General features: G+C 39.8%; 2 protein-coding genes across 2 annotated transcripts; one reads left to right on the top strand and one right to left on the bottom strand.

Annotated features, from left to right (window-relative positions):
- Positions 1-1018: 1018 nt before the first annotated feature.
- Positions 1019-5011, bottom strand: ppp1r15a (protein phosphatase 1, regulatory subunit 15A). Its single transcript, XM_088631251.1, has 3 exons — positions 4618-5011; positions 3043-4022; positions 1019-1651 (listed from the first exon to the last, which is right to left on the bottom strand). The coding sequence occupies exons 1-3, from the start codon at positions 4634-4636 to the stop codon at positions 1433-1435; spliced, it is 1218 nt and encodes a 405-aa protein (XP_088487377.1). The 5' UTR covers positions 4637-5011; the 3' UTR covers positions 1019-1432.
- A 2644-nt stretch (positions 5012-7655) lies between these two features.
- Positions 7656-13745, top strand: LOC148678067 (leucine-rich melanocyte differentiation-associated protein). Its single transcript, XM_088631242.1, has 5 exons — positions 7656-7996; positions 9992-10122; positions 11103-11282; positions 11809-11886; positions 12766-13745. The coding sequence occupies exons 2-5, from the start codon at positions 10001-10003 to the stop codon at positions 12926-12928; spliced, it is 543 nt and encodes a 180-aa protein (XP_088487368.1). The 5' UTR covers positions 7656-7996; positions 9992-10000; the 3' UTR covers positions 12929-13745.
- Positions 13746-14525: the final 780 nt, after the last annotated feature.

Here is a 14525-nt window from a genome sequence, read left to right as displayed (position 1 = left end):
TCACGTTTGAGTTTGACAGGAATGTCTTGCCAGGGTATAAATACCTACAGTAGCTGTGACCATCCCAGACAGGAACACGGTACATTTAGTCCAGTTTCTGACAAACCAAGACATGAATATGTTCCCTAGGGTTATGTTTTTCCTTTTTATGTTTGTCTTTTTCACTAGGCTTGACAAATCAAATTGTCTCTTTACCTGTGTGAAACCAACACTCTAGTGCTTATGCAACAGTCTAAAGCACTCAAATCACCTTTTCCATGAATGATAAATCAAAAAGAATCAATCTGATCACTAATCTTCTAAAATCATAGGGATATGTTTCCTGGTGCTCTATACATTATACACAATGTATGTTTGGGAACAGCAAGTAGGAAGGCTGCTTCTTTCTTCAGCCACAAGGTGGAACTAAAGATATTTTTTCAGTAGGTCTAATGTATTGGAGGATGAATATTAAAATCCTTACGGACTTCTATGATATTTAAAATGAATTACCTATGTAGTTTTATTTTTATTCTTAGAAATGTCTAATTCTTAAACCCAAACCACTTTCTTTGCAGAGGGCAATTCTCACACCTCACCCACAAGGTGAATGTTATGGCCATAGTGCAGCACTCTATGGGATACAGAGCCTAGTAATTTGTGCAAGTTCATCGGTGACCTTACATCCCATTGCCCTCTCTCTGCACTCTCTCCTGTTTTGTGTCTTGTGAACGCCTGTTTCTCAAGTGAACACTGCATCCCAACTGAAATGCAATGTTTTTTTTTTTTTTACCACAGTCCTGGCTCTTTGAAAAGTCACAGTCACACTTTTAGATACAGTAGGTAGTAACTGTACATCAGGGCACCTTTAACACCTACTGTACCTGTATTAACGTCTTAAACTAACAAGTCTCAACAGTAGATAACAGACCACAAATTGTATAAAAAAAATGTTTTTACACACGAGAAAACTCATAATAGAAACTATACTCGCCAAAACAATTAAGAGTAAAGTGAAAGAAGATTCATAGAAACAATATTTTACTATTTACTTTTATATTCAGTACTTATTCACAAACAGCGAGGTAATAAAAAAAATAGAATAAAAATACATTTACAGCAAAAGAAACACTACCAATAAATAACACTCCATTACAAAAAAACAGAAAACAATTTCAATAAATAACACTTTACTTACAATAACTGAAAGGGAATATGCACAAGTATACATATACACAGTGTATGTATGAACAGCAAATTGTTTCACAGATGGGCACTACATCACCCTGGTCAATCACACACTGTATTACTATAGGCATATTTCTTCTATATATACACCCAAGATTTTAAATGCACACTTTTTTAAACAGAAGACAGATTGTACAGTGATCTGCTCTTCCAATATAACTTTTAATAGATCTTCAGAGTGCTTTTGTAGTTTAAGGCTCTGCCTTTACAGCCCAGAAGACATTGCATGCAGCCTCTCCCACACTCGGGCTCTGTGCTCTGGCTGGAGGCAGGGCTCAATGGCCACGCTGGTCTGCTGGACCCGCCTCTGGAATCTGTCCCGGTCTCTGGCCATTTCCTGCCAGCATGCTCCAATGCGTGCGGCACGGCTGGCAAAGGCCCACACCACCAGGGGGCGCACCACCACAGTATCGCTGAACCGCACCTGAAAGATGAGAGCAAGCTTACTTCTGTGCACCAGTCTAGCCTAAACTACAGTTTTCAGCAATCAGCTTGGGCAAGGCAGAGACACTGGGCTCATAAACTTCAGCAAGAGGTCCTGTCCACCATTTTCTAAAAAACAAAAAGCTCATGTACGAAACTCCTGATTTACATTCGCCTTTCGGTTTCTAAACCAACATGTTTTGTTTTGGCAGAAGCTTTAAGTTTCCAGCTGAACTCCTATTATTTTTTACTTTTAGCTTTAATATTGGTCACTTCTCAGAACTAGGCTAAACCAAAAATTCTCTGCTAGATTTTTGGGGCAGATATGCATCTTGAGCAGCAGCTGCATTAAAGAAAGGATTGAATTTAAAGCCAGGCCCCAGTGAAAGGAGCTTTGTTACACCATCGGAAACACTTTTGAAATGGTACACACAGAGGTCTCCTACTGAATTCTTGATTTAAAAGGCTGGAGGATTCAGGCATCTCCAGATGGAGAGCAAATTAATGATCATCATAAATGATTAACTGGATGTATTCCTATACCTTTTACTCTGTGAGGGAAAACCACTATTGCCAATGTATACTGGGTCTGGTCACATGGTTTGTGACTAACCCATGACACTCCCAATACTTCCAGTCAGCAGACTGATGACAACAAGCTACAAAACCAGCCCTCTCAGCATGTCCCTAACCTGATGATTAAAAGCTGCCACCTTAATTCTTACCAACCTTTCCATAAAAAAAAAAATCCTACTGCTCTCTTCGCAGAATTACCAACTTTCAGAACTGACTTTTCTCCTTATCAAAAAGGTGTTCACTAAGATTGGAAAAAAAAACCCAAAACATTTCTTGTGTGACTACGTAGAATTCAACATTTAAACAAGATGTCTAATGATTTGCTTTCCAAAGCTGAACTACCCACGGTGACAACTTCTTTCAGCGAGGTTAATGAATTTGGCAGGACAGCAACAGCCGTGCCTGTTTACACCATTTCAGCAATAACCGTCCCCCAAAGCCTTAGACCACTTATGTTGGGTTTCCTGCTCAGAGCAAATTCGTTTTCCTAACGTTACACCTTCCCCTTCTCTTCTCCATACGTACACACTTGGCTTCTTTCTCTCACTTACATCAGTGTTGCAGGAGAGCTCCTCCCTTACCATATCAAACAGCATCATCTGTCTGTCTGGTTCACAACACCCGTGGTGACTAAACACTCTTTCAGCTCTACACATCACCATGTCCTTCCACGCACCGGCCTGAGGGATAACATTCCATTACAGCATCTGGTCTCAAGCATCTGTTTAGGCAGCCTGCTGACCCTGGCACTTCTCAATAATTAACCACGCTGGTAAAGGCTCAGCCCTGATGTTATACTCATTAGCTCCTCTTTACCTTCTTGCCTTCAATCTTCCCTTCCTGCAGACGGCAGCAATCCTTCCCCTCCTGTACATTTTTCAGGCCGTCGTCCTCTCCTTTCCAGCTCCCGGGAGGCTCTGCTTCACCAGTCTCCTCGCCTTCCTCACTTTTCCTTTTCTTCTCCTTTCCACAGGGACCCAGGAATGCAAAGGGATTGTAAGGGTCATCACTCCGGAGGAACGACTCCCATAGCTCAGCTGTGGCCTCAGGCATCTCGTCGCTCATCCCAGACTCATCTTCATCTTCCTCCTCCTCCTCTTCTTCATCTGACCACTCTGCATCGTCTTCGTCCTCCGCACCCTCCGATGGGCTCAAACTGGATACACGGCTCAGAATCCTGTGGGAAACCCAGCACTCACCAGGGGAGGAGAAACTGCTCTTGGGAACAGTGTCCAGGATTCCTTGGGAGCAGCTACCAGTAATACTGCCCGGATCCTCGCCCTTCAGATCACGTTCCGCTTCCAGTTCCTCTTCTGAATCCCATTCTAGCCAGTCAGAAATGTCCCTCTCCCGTAGGCCATCCTCATGCCCGGCCTGCCAGTCCTGGGTCGGCCTCTTGCCCAGGACTGTGGGCACTGCCTCACTCTCTCGCCTTGACTGTTCACAGGACATCATGCTTCCGCTGGCTTTATCCGACAGAGTGCGGGAATAGGAGTGGACTTTCCCGGCAAGGAATGGTGACATTTTGGGTCTGACGAACACCAAGGCATCCATGAAGCAGTTCAGGATTTTGGTCACTGCTCCCCAGAGGAAGTGCAGGGATTGCCGAAACACCTTGTACTCCATGATTTCTGTAAGATTCACCTCTTGTTTCTCTCCAGTGACGTACCTGTGCGTCACATGGGGAAATAGGGCATTCCCCTCACTTGGCATGATATATTTCAGGGGGCACAGGTAGAAAGCCAAGCAATGACCCGGAGTAGGATTTAGGGATAGTCTGTCAGGACCCATTATACCTGGACGGGAGGTAATGAGAAAAAATAAGTTTCTTTAAAGCAAATGGTCAATCCTGTAGAATAGAGATGCACATACAGTATACAGATAACATTAAAGTAATTAATAAGACTGGGATTAAACTAACTTAATACAATCCATGCTTCATGCTCAATCAATATGAATTCAGGGAGAAATTTCGTTTCCAGTCAGTGGTAGTCGCAGGATTTAAGAGAAACACTGCTGATGGTGTTAAACTCACATATAAAATGCTTAAATTAGCACTCGTATCAAGAGAATAAAAATGGCCCTGATACAGGCCCGTTTAAAACAGCTTTTGTAACTAAAAGAATGTACCGTTTTTAAGGGTTTCAGTTTGCCAAGACCCGAGATCTGATTAAAACCTAACGGCCTCTGATGGGCTGTGGAATTAAGTTACTTCTTTCTCTGACGCACTATAACATTCTTCTAAATCGTTTAAGTTTTACACTGACCGGACACACGGATTCAGGAACTAGATCATATAGTTTTATAAAATTAACATATTTATATGATACTTATTCATGGAAATAATTATAACTACAGCAATCAAGTAACAGAATTTTCAGATTTCCCTACCTGTTCTTACAGAAACCATTCTCAGCCAGTAGTCTGAAAATGACTCCAGCGGGGGTCAGGTGCACTCCGTCTTTTATGATTAAATCTGGCTTTCTTTGCAGGTACAACCGCAGTCGCCTTCCAGGAGAAAATCAACACGTCTTCGGAGTCAGACGAACAGTCCATTTTCCACGGATTCTCGGCGTAAACACTCTCAATAGACAACTTCCAGCTCGATTTACTAGATCTCATTTTTCTCTTTCTTTGAAGAAGCGTAAACTGAGTGTTGCAATCAATTACATCAATATATACAGTACGAAGCTTTTACGTCACATTGAGGAGGAGGAGGATGCGTAAATTCCCGGATTTCTCAAATGCTCTGGCCAGTCAGCGCTTCTGTTGCATTTTCGTGACGTCTCTAGAAGTGTTTTGTTGTGTAAAGCGTGAAGTACGTGCGTTGCGTCACCGTTTTTTATAGAATGGGAGTAGAACTTAGTTTTGTTTTTCTTTCGGTGTTGTTATGATCTCTGTAGGTATTTTTATTTTGTGACGGATATTCGTACTTTATTTTCGGTTTAGACGTTTAATGCTGACAGGAAACCCCAGGAAATTTCGGAATATCATTCTTTATACAACAGTGTTGTCTTTAGCATGAAGGTAAACTCATACAACTTAAATGTTTACCTTCAAAACAACAAAAAAATGAATTGTAATGTAAAATGTAAAAATTATCAGAGATTGCCATTTCACACAAAAACTTCGCTCATAATGGAGAAATAAGTGCATCCACATGCAATTTCTGTAGTTTAGCACTGTGAAATGGTTATATTTGCAAACTGCACTTTTTGAGGATATAGTACATCTTTTTCTATGAAGAAAAATAATCATCATAATATTTAAAAGAAAAGATATTGCAATAATGCACATGGGCTTGTTTAATGTTTGGTCCTTTTCAAACATGAAATTTCATGAGAACTCACAAGGATATTGTAACCCTGACGTCCTGGCCAAATTTGACTTGTTCTCAGAATTAGTTGTATTCGTCTAAACACATTGAATAAGTTAATGTGTGACAAGAAAATCCAACAGAAACAAGTAAAATAAATGGCTGGGGCTCTGATTTTAAGATGGCTTTTACAAGGTGGTGTGAATGGTTGTCTAAAACCTTCAAAAAGGTTCACTGACCAGATATACTGTATTAGAGAGAACCATTTTAACTGGTCATAGATGTACTGTGTGTAATGTCTATTTCATGGTGAAACAAGAGACTTTGAGAGTCCATGAATGTAAACAAGAATAGGACAACTCACATGACCCTGATGGTACTGTGAAATTGCCATACCGCATTTCTCTTCCCACAGTGCTGTTCTGAGGAGCTGCAGTGCAGTCCAAATAGCTTCAGAGATGGTAATTTAGGGAACTGCAGAAGAAATCTAACAGCCAGGTCAATTGAAGTTCAATACCATTGTGTTAATGATAGTGGTGATAAAATATTACTTTCAAGAATCTTAACCATAACAATAAAGTTTGGATTGTAAAGACTTGCCTTATATTTCCTTTTCTATTTATGATTTTTCCTTTCTATTTTTAATGAAGTACTAATTTGAAAGTTGAAAAAAAAGTAAACTGACATTTAGGTAGAGAAACACGAACATGAAACAATTCACCACCCCCACAACAAGAAAAGAATAGGGAAAATCAACACTGTAGAAAGGAATGTGAAAGTCAGAACAGTATAGAATGCTTTCCTAAACCCATATAAATGGTATCCTTATATAAGAGCTGTCTTTGATAAAATCTGTATGGAGAACATGGAGGGATGTGCAGTCAGTCAATGCAGCCAGTGTTAACTTAGTGAGACTAGCTGACACTAGTGATATTTTAATTTTGATAATCCCTGATCACACCAGCACATGACACAGCAACGATGTGCTAGGAAGTATCTCTGTCTATTCATTTTCTAACTGCTTCTTTCAATTAAGGGTCACAGAGGAGCCAAAACCTATTCTGTCCATTGCAGGGCACACACAGACACAATCGCAGACTCTCATACTGTACTAACACTAGGGCCAGTTTTCCCCACAAGCCAATTAACCAACGAGTATGTTTCTGCACTGTGGGAGGAAAGTGGTGCACCCAGAGGAAACCCAAGCGAACAAGGGGAGAACATACAAACCCCACACAGATGACACCGCCAGCTCTGCAACTGAACCCAGGGCCCCCACAATGCAAGGTAGGAATGCTAACCACTCACCACCGTTGTCTTCCACTAGAAAATCTCTTCCATCAGAATACTTGTCTGGACTTGTATTGCATGGCTGATCAATACAGATCAGTTTTTTCAGCCATGATCTAATCTCCAGTCCTTTCATTCATTGACTGTGACTGGCAGACATGGACAATTGATTACCATGAGCCCAAATGTACTGATAAGGCTAATAGCAGATCTCCTGTAGGTTGAGGTGGTGTAGCCTCAGGAGATATCAGGTTACATACAGCACAGGTTGATCATGTGCAGCTCTCTTGGACATTCTCACTTTGCTTCATAGGTCTGAAATCTTTGGGTCCCAAAGTGCAGGGCCCCTTCCCAGATATTCTTCCTCCATCTGGATCCCCCATTAATCACCCAGGAGTTCCCATCAATGTATTTATTTAACACTGCTTTTACTGCTTTTTTTTAGACTCTTCTTCTCATCTGATAAGATGCCTACACTTGATGAGAAGCCCACACTAATGGTATTTGAAAAGCATGGAAAAGCACACCAAATCATAAAACTCACACTCATACTGATCCACCAAGTCACTAAATATTCCTTTCCGTTGCTTTAATTAGTTCTTTTTTGTTCAAATGTACAGTATATAATTTCCCACACCCGAAGAAGGTACCACAGCCGAAACGGCTTTCTTCTCTTTTCAGCATGGAATAAACCTATTACTTGCGCCTTAATTTCCCTATGAATGTCCTCAATCATTTATGAACAAAAAAGTCTCAATAACCCTGTAGATTGTCATTCCTGAGTACCAGGGATGTCCAGCACCCAATAAAAAAAAAAAAATATTTTATTATATGATGAGTATTTTCCACAGTAAGTAAATTTTAGACTATTAACCTACTTTTGCTCTAAAAAAATAACCTAATTTGTACATTCAAGCAAACAAACTCTGTTTCTCCGTCTTTTATTTTGTCATGCTAGGGACTCACACAGGATCTCAGCAATTAGGGCTGGATGGAGGAAAGAGTTAAGATGCAATGTGATTATCCAGATCTTGTGATCCTGCCTCCCAGCATGAATTAACTCTCTTCATGTGCAGTGAGCAGGCTTACTTCACAGAGTCGAATGCAGAAGAAAAGCTACATATACTTTGAAAGCAGCTTCTTTGTGGATTGTCATTAAACCAGGTGAGTTGAATGAGAAAGAGTAGTTTGTGATGAGACTAGCTGTACCAGGAGAATTGTAATTTATCTTTAAAATATATTGTTTTAAACCAATGTTTTAATAACTTCCAATCATTGCTTCATCTGGGGTTGTAACAAACTGCTAGTATGTCTTGCTGCTTTTATGTTCACCCTTCTTGAAGAGTTCAGTTCATCCAAAATAACACACACATCTACATTAAAGAAATAAAATAAAAAATGAATACATGAAATGATAAAACACAAATTGCTTGGAATAAGATTAAATCAGATTTTATTGTTTGAGGACCCTAACAAAAGAGCACTTAACTTTCTATTGGGAGGTGGATATAAGCCCTTGAATGCTGTAAGCTTATTTTGGTGTCTTGAGTCTTTCTAGACTTAGTGATCTTTTAGGTTTTTTAGTAATATTCATTGTTAACAACACCAAAATTGTTACATGTAAAACAAACAAAAACAAACACCTCAATGCTTAACATTTATTTTTATGGTTTTGTATAATATAACAAACTACAAACCTCAAAGGTACCTAGAAATAATTTCACATATTAATGGGTTTGGTATTATTCTAGAATCATTCCAACAGCTTCTCAGCTGTCTTCAGAGTCTTGGCTCTCCACCCCAAAATACGGGACTTCCATACTAATTTACTTAAGATCACGACCAGTACTCTAAACACAACTTCTGCCTTAAATGAGAGACATTTTTTTATAGTACAATGTTTAATTTAAGCTCATGTAACCACATTCAAGAATAAGTGGAGTACAAGTTGAAATAACATGCTTCCTCTGTATTCCCAATACAAGTTGGCGAAACAAACTCTTCACTGAGGGATCTAATATCCTAGGTGTTACAAAATGAGTATTACTGTAGGTCAACACCTCAGTAAATATAAGAAAGAGCTACCAGGGACAAAACCTAAATCTTTATTAAAGTTCAGTGAAACCAACCAACCAACTCAATATAGAGCTGCAGCTCTACATTGCTGTGTAGCGTAATATAGTGTATTATACGTCTATAGTGTAGCGACATGGATTAAAGTACCGACACACGAACCCCCTTGGTTTTTTTATGGGGAAATGTAGAAGCAGGCTGAGGCCAGACCAACCCCTGAAATTTTTAGCCTTTCCAAGCTCAGAAATATACGTAACTTTCTCCCCTTCCCGCTTCCCCTGCTACTCGGGCCCTAAGCGAACCGGCTGATCAGTATGATCTGGACGCATTTTCAACGCGTAAACTGACACAGCAGCAGCCGATTTGATCTTATCTACTTTGTAATTTTCCTTGCCGTTTACCCATGAAACCAAAAACAGACAACTGCTGTTCTGCGTTAACATCTTTAATCGACAGAAATCAGTTTGATGGAAGCTGATGCTGAGTTCTCTAACTTCTTTGTGAAGAATGATAAACCTTATTCACAGGAGCTCTCTCTCAGCATCTGGATTATTCCCATTACGCCTCCTAGCGGATTAACGAGGTATTAATACTCCAGATTCAACTGGTCCGTTCTGTTACATTAAGTACATTGACGATACCAATATATACTCAGCTTTCCTTCTAACCAGACTCTTGTTACTTAATTAATACAAGTCACAGATATTATAGGGACAAAACCTTGAACTGAGCACCTATTTCAAATTTATCTAGAACCTTAAACATGCCCATAAAAACAGTTTATGAGTTTGTTACTTTTAGTTGGAAGATTCTAGAAGACAGTTTGGCAATAAACCAAGGGTGTTAAACTCTAGCGTTGTTGGGTATAGCCAAGACCTCAATTGTTTGCTTGCTAATCTGCACAACCTTCAAAAATGTCAGGAAGGAAAATGTCTTTATGTACTGAAGCAAAGGAGGACATAGGTGATCACTTAAAAATGGTTCATGCTGCCCTCAATGCCTTGTGTCTGACAGCCCAGTCACAGCACCATACTTTCAATCTTCTCCACTTTTCCAGTACAGTAGGCTCCTGCCCACATCTATCAGGACTCCTACATGTTGGGTTGTCGGCGGCTGTCCTTTGCTTACCAGAACCTGGTGGAGATTCCATACAGCACCATTCTCCAGTATCAGGATACTCTGGAAGTGCTGGACCTCAGCTACAATCTGCTGGAGGAGTATCCTTTGGAAGGCTGGTAGTGGATGAATCTCTGCTGTCCAATAAGGGTTTCATAGTAAATAGTAAAGTGTTGTGGGGGAGCCTATCCCAGCAGGCAATGGGTGGGTGCCAGGGGGGATACAGTCTGGACAGGACGAAAGTCCATTGCAGGACACAGACACAGACGCAGGACACACACACACGCACGCACGCACGCACGCACGCACGCACGCACACACACACACACACACCAGGGCTTATTTTCACAGAAAGTTAATCTACCAATTAACTACCAGTATATCTGTGGACTGTGGGGGAAAACAAGAGCACCAGGAGGAAACTCAGATGAACATGGGGAGATCATGCAAACTCTGTGCAGATAGCACCCCAGGTCCAGAATTAATGCTAACCATTTCTCACCATGCAGCCCCAGTTTAACTTTGATACTAAGTAAAGAAAATGCATTTCTAAAACTGTAAATAATGCATATCAATGTTTCTATAACTATTTTTATAACTTTGTTCTCAAACTGGAAAGTCAGACTTTTGTCTGTACATCCATCAGGGCTACAAAAAGGTAATCACAATTAGAAATTTCACTTCATGTGAACATTTTAAACTCATTTCCATATAAAGGAGGTAAAAAACATAACATTCTTTAACCCGAGGGCTCTGGTGTTTTGCATAAATGGATGGAGAGAAAAGAGCTTCTACTGCAAAATTCCTCCTATAATTTTAACTTTGTTGTTCATAATTATGTAAAGAAATGAACATGTCTACACTTGTGTCTATTATCTGTTTTTTTTTTTTGCTACTTCTGTTCTTCTGCTAGTAATGTTTTGTAAACTGCTTTGATAGTTTTCTGATTGGGAAGTCAACCCCAGACAAAGAAAGCTCTAAGGACAAGAGAGGTTAAAATTGTGTTAGAAAACATCACTGACATTTCATAAACTGTGTTACTGTACGTTGTTACTGTTCCTTAATTCAAACACCACTGGAGCCCAGCTGTTCTGGGGGAACTGGAGAAACTCACCACCCTGATTCTGGACTGCAACAACTACACCTCTCATGTGAAGTTCCCTTATATGCCCAGCATCACCACAGTGTGGATCAATAAGAACAGGATCAAGAACCTGCCCATTTTTGTAGAAGAACTTAGGAGGAAATTTCCAAACATCAGGTAAAACCATGGAATTACTGCTGTTTATGTATTTTCTGTTTACAATGTAATATGTGCAATATGTAATATGTTTATTGGGAATGGAAAATGTAAAGAAAACCACATTGTTTATGAGGTAAATGAGGTAAGTGTACAAATTAAACTAAGTATAGCATATCATTATACTGTAATTCTTCAGGTGGGGAGCTGCGTCTGCATGCGTAGGCTGCAAAGGAACAACTAATAGGTGTATTCCACCAGTTTATATCCTGTAACATTTTCCCTTAAATTGAGAGAATAATTCTTCAGTTTTACAGATTTGTCAAGAAAAAGCACTGATATTTAATAGCAGTTAGTGCATGACAAGAAAGCTACTTTGACCTGCTGTTTTACTTACAAGTAATGGTTATGACAATGTCGTCCCGTATGAACTCCTACAACATTGTAATTTTGACTTTTCCAGTGCTGAATTAAGAACTCGATAATTAAAAGCTATTAAAGGGTTTGGCTGTTATTCAATCCAGTATGACAAATCTGTTTTTTTCAGGTTTCTCAGTATGATGAACAATGAAGCAGCGCCAAGCTATTTTAATGGAGGGAGTCTAACCCAGTATCTGGATTACAGGTATAAGTAGTCAAACGTTTGCCACCATCTCCTTTACAGGTACATGACCTGCCTATTTGGATGGGTATATAGTAGATCGACAGAGCTCTACAGCCACTATTCGAACCTTTTTAAAGTGGATAGACCATTGTCGATTTCCAAAAGCAGACTGGCACGTTTTGATCTTTTTTTTTAACTCTTTGCTATATCTGAAAATTTCATATAATAAAGAAAATCTGCACCCCATGAACATTTGCAATGTGCACATCTTAAGTTATGTGAAATTCGAATGCATTATCTCAATAATTATATGAGTAAAGGATAGCCGGGCTTGGCTGTGTACATTTGTTTATTGAATAACTTCATGAGATGGCTGGATGCTACCATAGCAGTTTTAGCCTTAAGTGTGATTTCATATCACACTGCATTAGCTTTGTGGAAATTTTACAGGTGGACCATACCATCCTTTAGTTTTAATAAAATTAGTCACTATCTAGTCTCAGGTTTAATTTATTTTGATGTGAATATCATCCCTGGTTCTGTGCATATGTGGACTTTGAATAGCTTGTGCAGAATTCTTCCTGATTCAGTGGTTACAGAGCTTTCACATACCGTAGCTCATATATGAATTATGACATTCATTTATTTTTAGAGCTAATCGGGTGAACTGGGGTATTAAAAGCAACAATAAAGTTCCGTAAACTATACTGTAAGAAACGGATTGCTAATGTTTTAGCACACGCTGCAAGAGTTATTCTGAACTAAAATTAGGAAATGCATGTCAATTTGAAATGAACTTTTGAAAAACATACGATTTTAGAAGCATAAGGGAAGGACTTGCATTTAACATACCTTCCTTGGACTTTTTGACAACGATCCATTGACAAATGTCTCTTAAAGGCAGTACGTCATCAGCCAGCTCCCACGACTGGAGGTTCTAGATGACAAGGAAGTTCTGAAGGAGGAGCGGGATGCAGCTAAGCGGACCTACAAGATACAGGAAAGGAGGGATACGTACAGGAAGAAACGAGAACTGAACAAGGGAAATATGACAAGCAGTTAATTCGATTAACCTTTTTAATGTTTTTTTTAATTCTCCTCAACAGCCAAGCTGCCTTGCAAATAAAACAAAAATATTTGTAATGTATATGTACTTTAGAAAACACTGTATTGTTATCATGGGAAAATGCCATAATCTTTTAAAATCTCAAGTTAGTTCAGCGCCTCCCTGTGGTGAACATACAAGTGCTCTACAACACACACAAATCCATATTTTCTGTATTCACATCTTTCAAGAACATATATATGAAAGGTCTGAGGACCTAGAGAAAATAAAATTTGTGACGTTTGTAAGCAACTGTCTGTATCTTCCCCTCAGCAGCAATTGAAGCCAGAAGTAACTTGGTTGTAAGCAGATTTCCGTCACAATATGGCCAACAAACAGTGTTTGCTGACATTAACATTGATACTCCTGACCAATGTTCTGTCCACGTCTTCACACTTGAGCCTGGACAGCTGGTAATTCCCCACCCACATATAAGCTTTGCTCACTACCTGAAATACCTAAACACAAGCATGCAGGGCTGAAAAGGTAACTGGCTTTCAGTAATGAACTGGGTGCACGGAACATGTTCTCCCCAGTGCCAGTAAGTCCTGTTTCAACCTGGTACTGAGTGATAGCAGAATAGTTACCTGATACCTCACCATGGCTGCTCTTCATGGGATTGTTGAAGGTGGTGACTGCATTGCAAAGTGGCAAATATGATTAAAGTACTGACCTATGGTCATGAGAAACATAATGCTTATGGATTATTATGGTGTTTGATTGAGATATTCTTAAAGAACAGTTGCAAACAATCGATGGGAGTAATCTGTTTTAATTGTCTCTCTGTTTGTATTTGTTCCCTCTAGTTGCTGTGTTCCCAATGTTTCAGGTCATTTGTGTTACTAAACTGAGAATGGCATGTGTATGTGGGGGTGGTGACTCACTCTGTACCCGTTAGGTGTATTGTAAGCAAGGCAGGACAAGGGACCTGCTGTGTGGAGTTCTTGGAAGGTAGTCCTACTGGGCACAATTGATGGAGCTGTGAAGCCGTTACCTGACTATTATACTATAACTACGCAGTGGATCAATTTTTTAACCGCATCATCCAATTCAGGGTCGTGGGGAAGCTGGAGCTTAAGCCAGCAAGCAAAAGACACCCTGGATGACATGCCACTCCATTCAAGGGCACACACAGACACACTCACACCAGGGTCAGTTTTCCCATAAGCCCATTAACCCAGCAGTATGTCTTTGGACTGTGGTAGGAAACTGGACCACCATTAACCTGGTGAAAACCCACATGTACATGGGGAGAACATAAAAACTCACTGCAGATAGCACCCCAGTTTGGAATTAAACACAGGACAAGCACTGTGAGGCTACTATACTATACTATACTATACTATACTATACTAATACTATCGATTGTGCCACCCTAGCTATATTGTGAATAACAGAATACAAGCATTTTTTGTATAAAGTGGTATTCACTATCATTTTGGATTCCAAAAGAAAATTACCCAGAATGTAACCACAAAGTGACCAGTTGCATGTGGGGCAACAGGTGTTGGGGACTATGTTGACTTTAAGTTTGCAAATAGTGGCCAGCATCTTT

This window comes from Lepisosteus platostomus, chromosome 1 (assembly GCF_059453375.1).
Source record: "Lepisosteus platostomus isolate fLepPlt1 chromosome 1, fLepPlt1.hap1, whole genome shotgun sequence".
Taxonomy (NCBI): Eukaryota; Metazoa; Chordata; class Actinopteri; order Semionotiformes; family Lepisosteidae; genus Lepisosteus; species Lepisosteus platostomus.
The sequence above is the reverse complement of the archived record's forward strand: the minus strand, read 5'-3'. Positions and strand labels throughout refer to the sequence as shown.